General features: G+C 34.9%; 1 protein-coding gene across 1 annotated transcript; it reads right to left on the bottom strand.

Moving 5' to 3' along the window:
• Positions 1-1,720: 1,720 nt before the first annotated feature.
• LOC111640948 (DEAD-box helicase Dbp80-like) lies at positions 1,721-4,842 on the bottom strand. Its single transcript, XM_023387038.1, has 8 exons — positions 4,733-4,842; positions 4,540-4,642; positions 4,043-4,157; positions 3,549-3,726; positions 3,176-3,413; positions 2,740-2,902; positions 2,471-2,662; positions 1,721-2,107 (listed from the first exon to the last, which is right to left on the bottom strand). Exons 1-8 carry the CDS (start codon positions 4,792-4,794, stop codon positions 2,043-2,045), a joined length of 1,116 nt encoding a protein of 371 aa, XP_023242806.1. The 5' UTR covers positions 4,795-4,842; the 3' UTR covers positions 1,721-2,042.
• Positions 4,843-6,265: the final 1,423 nt, after the last annotated feature.

The following is a 6,265-nucleotide window of genomic DNA, read 5'->3' as shown; positions in this document are numbered from 1 at the left end:
AGAGAGTTCTCGAAACTAGATCCAGTCATAAGAGAGATCCTACAATCCCACGAGCGCGAGAAAATACAAAATGGCTGCGGAGCACATGTCGGGCTATCAACAGCGAAATAAGAAAGATATTGTATTTCGAGAGACGATGACATCTGTCTATTATTATAATAATACCTAACGATAAAATAAATGATTTAGAAAAGTTTTTCTTGTTTAACTGCTTTCCCTATGACTTTTTCTAATTAAAAAAAGCCAATTTTTATGCTTATAAAATATTTTGAATGAAAAATATTAAAATATGTACAAAATAAACCATTTTGAACACTCTTTTTTATTATTTATAAAAAAAATGTATATATATATATACCAGTAGTTCTGGCATAAACAATGTTAAATTTTAACTGACTTAATTAATTTTGTGAACGCATCTTTTTTATTTATATGGATATCTTAAGGTCAGTTTTGCGCTAATGTTGCTAATGCACCATTTGAGCGAAAAAAAAAATTAAGGAAAAATTTTCTGTTAGCGAACCCTTTGTTAAATATTTCGAATATCACCACTGCTAATGCTAGAGATTTAAAATTTATCGAGTCTGTAAGATTCGTCCGTCCGTCATATTCATGAATAAAAAAACGAATAAAATGCTTTATTAAACTGAAATAATCGTCATTTCTTAATGTAAACCCATAGGCCACGTGATGACAGTCGACAGAACATGGCGGCGATGAATCGTGTCTCTACTCTGATAATCTAGGTACTTTAATAATGTCTATCTAAATATATAATCGAGATGGGTTGATAATAATAATAATAATAATCGCAGAGCCCGAACGGTTAGGAGTTGAAAGTTGACAGTTGGTACACAGTTATGGTACATCACGAGAATGCACACTAAGAAGGGATATTTCGAAATTCCCCCACGGGGGAAAGGGAGAGGATTAAGGCTTACCCTGAAGAACTCTGCTTCTATTGTACTATTTTAGATGCGGTTTCTTGCATCTTTATTGCGTTTTAATAGGGTGCGTACAGTAAGAAGAGATTTTTCGTTAATCCCCCCGCGGGGGAAAAGTTGTTTACACTTCCCGCCGCAGGGAAAGAGTTAAAATGGAAGTGTTAAGAATGAAAGTGTTACATTGTAACAATGGAAGTTTGATTCTGATGAAACCGTGTTGTTGTTATTAAGCTGTTTCTTNCTATTCCGTGCTCATTTCAATCGGTCTGAATCGTAGGTGCGACAAAAATATGAAATAAAATGGTTCAAATTTTTACAAAATATTATTATTACTTATTATGAAATTTTGCCGCCCCTAAAACTGACGCCCGGGGCGGGCCACCCCCACCACGCTACGCCACTGCCCCCCACACAGTCTAACATCTACACATATAGAAAAAACCTCGAAACATTTGCTTAATTAACTCGAAATTTCAAGGTGTTCTAGTCCAAAAATGTAAAAATTTGGGAGAGGTCATTTTTTGACCGAGCGCTACACTTTGTTATATATCCTCTGTTATATATAACAGCCGAAAAAGTAAAAATTATCGAATACATATTTATATATTACTTAGAGGAGACTTTTAGCTTTGAAATAAAAAGTTCTATATTTATTAGAACTCTTTTTATTAAATATTTTATTCTGAGGTCACGTGATGACATCAGAATTTCCGGGTATCTTTCGGTAACAAGTCCGCCCCTGGTCGGAGTCGGAGTCGGNAAATATTTGCCACTTTCACAGAAACCCTCCAGGCACTTTCTGGAGAAAACAATAATAAAACAGTCTAAAATAATCATTGCTCTTATCTGTTTACTGATAATTACATATAAATTAAAACTCGGTATGCTTTCATCAAATTAAACATCGAAATCCGACGTCAAAAGAAACCATACAGTAAATACCCAACTCGCGGAATTTACCTTCAGGATTACCCTTCATATTTATTTTACACAGCAAAATTCCACGAAAACCTTTTTCGTAAACCGATTTTCATTTTCCAAGTTGACAAATTATGCAAAATATTAATTACGGCCGGAAACGTTTTCCTCATTTACGACTTAATCGTCTTCGATTTTCTCGATTTCGTCCACGTCTTCGGCATCCAATGGGCTGATCTTCAGCTCTGAAACAGAAAATCCTTCGCCTTTAGAATATTTGTCGGCTTTAAACCAGGGCTGTGGAGTCGGAGTCGGAGTCGGTAGATTTTTACGCGACTCCACAGCCCTGTTTTAAACTTAAATATTATCTAATTACTAAGTTAGAAAATCAAAACCGGTTGCAGAATCGAACTCGCAATTACTTCCCGCTTTAAACTAAATTTTAAATGATGATATTTTTTAAAATTCATTTAACGGCGTAAAAATAAAAATATCCTCGAATATGTGCAAAGTATAGAAATGAAAAGATTTGATTTTCTGCACCATTTTCTCAATGTTGCAATTTAATTCGAACGAGGAAACGAATGTAATCATCAGATTTTACGTACTGAAACAGTTTTCAATTTCTTCCAAGATCTTCATCGATCTTTCTCCTTCCGCCATGTTTATGGCAATTCCACATTTTCCGAATCTTCCCGTGCGGCCAATTCTATGAAGATAAGTCTCGCAATCCGCATTGCCTTTCTGATCGACTGGCAAATCAAAGTTTACCACTAAAGTAACTTGTTCGATATCGATACCTATGGAAAAGTTTGCATTTTGTTAATGCAATTCTCATTAATTAACCAGAAGAAACAGAAAAAAGATGCTTCCATACCTCTTGCACAAACATTGGTTGTAATAAGGACCTTTTCTTTTCCATCTCTAAACCTGTTGAGAACGGCAATTCGCTGTTCGATCGACAAGTCGCCAGATAAAAGGGCAACTGCGTGTCCTTCTCTTGTCATTTTCTCGGCTAGCCAAGATGCAGTAAGTCTTGTCTGAAATATTTGAAGTTTTTAATTTAAAATTTAAAGTTTTTACCATAAAAAATTAAACATTTAATCGACATTTTCTCATTTCTTTGCCTCTTATGTCTTAATAATAAATAATGCAGTCATGTTCTAAAGCATAAGAAACAATGCTAATAATTAAGTACAGAAAGTTGTTAAATAACAGCTAAATTCCCTTCTAATTTTTCACCAATTTAGTATCCTTATAGCCATTGGCAATTACCGATTTAGAACATACATTAATAAATAAATAAAATTTACCTGGCAAAATATAATAGCCTGGCCAATAGATAAAACTCCGTAAATGTTTGCTAAGGCAGTGAATTTATCATCGGGGTTTCTGCACACCACGTAATACTGTTTGATGTTCTCTAGATTTTCGTCTTTTTTCTTCAGCCGCAAAACAACCGGATTAGGCACAATAATTTCGGCAAAATCCATAACTTCGTCGGTGTAAGTTGCAGAAAACATCATCATCTGGCACTCGGCAGAAAGTTGTCTGTTAAAGAGATAAGCCGTTGATTCTCGGATCAATCAATCGCGTGAAATATTTTTAAAATATGTCTAGTAATGTTCTAGGTAAGAATGTTGTTAATTTTAGGCGGAAGGATTTCGTTAAAATAACGTAACTTACTTGTAAATTCGGATCGATTGATTGTGACGATTTTGGTTGACAATCAGGATATCCGCTTCATCCAGTACAAACGCCTTAATTTTCTTGACGTCGAAGGATTTGAATTTTAAGATCCAATCTAAAACTTTTCCGGGAGTTCCGATGATAACTTGCTCCGATATCTTTTCACCTCTAGCCACTAAAACAGAAAGTAAGCAATTTTTAACAATGCACAAAAATATCGTGGCTCGGAACTGAAAGTAGGTAGTATAAGGAAACGATAGGTGATTAAACAGGCTTGCAAGCCACAAGCGGCTCTTCTACAACCATACAGTGACAGCCTAATTATGCAATTTCTTTTTGTAAACTTAAACTTTAAATGTATATAATACTGTTCTAATAGTGAGCAGCATACATCGCTCGTATAGAGGGAAACACATGTGTGAAACACGAATAAGACGCTGTTTGATGGATCACTATCGAAACAAAGATGATAATTCTAAAATAAGACTTACGTGTTTCTCCTCTGACTGCAAGACGAATTCCAATCTTTGAACAGAATTTAGCCATTTGCTTCGCCACACATGCGGTCTGTTCTGCTAACTCGTAGGTTGGCGAGAGGATTATGACCTAAATCGAAATAAAATTAATTAATGTATAAACGTATTTCGTATATCAATTAAAATAAATGTAATAAAACAAACTAAAAATGAACTATTTTAAATACGTTCAAATATGCAGGATGACCCATAAACGAGTTAACCACGTTTTCTGTTTCATTAGAAAGTCTTAAAATATAACACAAGATTAATATATATATACGGTATTTATCTTTCTTTGTAGGGTTGGTTAGATATATTTTTTAGCTTTTCATTTACTTTATTTGAATATAATGCTGATAATCTTCGTGATGTGTCTATTGGATACCATCTTATTAGCCACGTATCACAACTTCTATACTCGTAGCTGGAGTTATAAATAATATTAAAAACAAACAATTAACATAAATTACCTGTGGAAATCTCTTATCCGGATCAACTCGGTTTAAACCCGCCAGCAGAAAAGCGGCCGTTTTCCCCGTTCCACTCTGAGACTGAGCAATCATATTTTGAGGGCTGTTTTATAGCAAAAATATTGGAAAAATATATACTTTATAACTGCAAACTACAGATTTTTAAATAAATCACCAAAGTAAATTTACTTACGGATTCGCAAGTAACGTTGGAAGTGTTGTTTCTTGAATTTTAGATGGCGCATTGAATCCCATTTCGTAAACACCTCTTAGAAGTTCTGGACGCCTACAGATTTTAATAGAAATTTTGTTATTTGCTCATTATTTTATCTAAAAAAATGACAAATTAATTGTAAAAGTAACTATTAAATTTATGGTGAAAAAACATTGAAACTGTTCATTCTTTTCTGTTTACATTTTCCTGCTCGTATTACATTTACGTACACAATATCCAGTAGGCTAAACACTTGGTCATTTTTATACAGTATTTAATTTGAAAAACTCATTCAAAATTACTATTTTAAACTCGAATTTATAGCTAAGTCTATAAGCGATAACAGTTTTCATTAAAGTGTACACTCGATAGATGATATTTATATATTGATAGATGATTTCATGAGACTAAAAAGTTGTTCACATGCATAAGTGTTTCCACATAGCGAAACCATCGATAGAGCATGTTTGTAAAACGCAGGATATTTATCCTTGTCCAAATACGTTTCATAGAACTCTTCCAAACCTTCTTAACTCTTCTAATGTTCATTTGGTGATATGAACAATAAAGTTAACATTTATGTTCATTTGACCTAGCTCCGCGGGCCTCATGTTGGCCACCCCTGGGTTAATCCTTTGAGGCTGCCTGGCCTTGAGGAACTTCAGAATTTCCTATCGTTCACAAACGAAGAAAACCTCTCAGCAGAGGGTGGGGCAGTTTGCCCCGGGCGCCACTGGCAGAGGGGAGCCAAATGATTTCCAAGAAAAACAAAATTTGTTTCTGGAGGGGGAGGGGAGGGGGGCGCCAATATAGTGTCGCGGCCCAGGTGCAGTTACGTTCGCTACTCCATTGTGTTTATTATTACGCCACTGATGTTTATTGGCAACAAATTCTATTAAAACTCGCGGGAAAAAAGTATGCATAGAAGTCTATGGTGTAAATAGTAGTAGTAGTGGTTTGGGTAGCACTGATCGCAAAATTAATTTTTCATATGAATAATTTTTTAATGGAATTATTTCAGATCACAAAATTATTTCAAGAGAAATCTTGGGCTATAGATTATGTTAAAAAGAATCAATTATCAGCGAAAGATCAATGGCAAGTCGATTTTACTACCAAATAAATTCATGGATTAAATTTTATAGGTAGTCGGTACAGTTCGCCGAAACTGTTAAATTTTCCCCCACACACTTCCAGGAATGACTCAAAATCAGGCATGCATGGTTACTCCTTTGAGGATTAACCCATCGTGTATAGCCTCCTTAAGTTGCCCGATATAATTCGGGTTAATGACGGAAGATGACGAACCTGAACGGCTCGCTATTGTTGAAGCCGCTAAGCAATTATCTTAATGGATCTTAGCTGCAGGTGTCCTTGCCAGTGACAGGATTAGTAAACCTTTGATTGACATTTTTGAAACAAAGGAATCACTTTCAACATCTGCACACATCACGTGATTCGTTAGTTAAAGCATTTCATTTGTGTTTTAACAGCAGTGGCGACGTTTCTTTA

Source organism: Centruroides sculpturatus, unplaced genomic scaffold, assembly GCF_000671375.1.
Source record: "Centruroides sculpturatus isolate CEXI.00-Female unplaced genomic scaffold, Cexi_2.0 scaffold1461, whole genome shotgun sequence".
In the NCBI taxonomy this organism is placed as follows: Eukaryota; Metazoa; Arthropoda; class Arachnida; order Scorpiones; family Buthidae; genus Centruroides; species Centruroides sculpturatus.
This window is presented reverse-complemented; position numbering and strand designations above follow the sequence as displayed.

Bases quoted from the DNA above. Each gene is read 5' to 3' on its own strand.
- LOC111640948 (XM_023387038.1), bottom strand. From the start codon at position 4,794: ATGGGATTCAATGCGCCATCTAAAATTCAAGAAACAACACTTCCAACG. The intron at 3,414-3,548 runs GTAAGTTACGTT...TCTCTTTAACAG, and splicing joins CAATCGATCCGAATTTACAA to ACAACTTTCTGCCGAGTGCC. The intron at 2,903-3,175 runs GTAAATTTTATT...CAAATATTTCAG, and splicing joins AGGCTATTATATTTTGCCAG to ACAAGACTTACTGCATCTTG.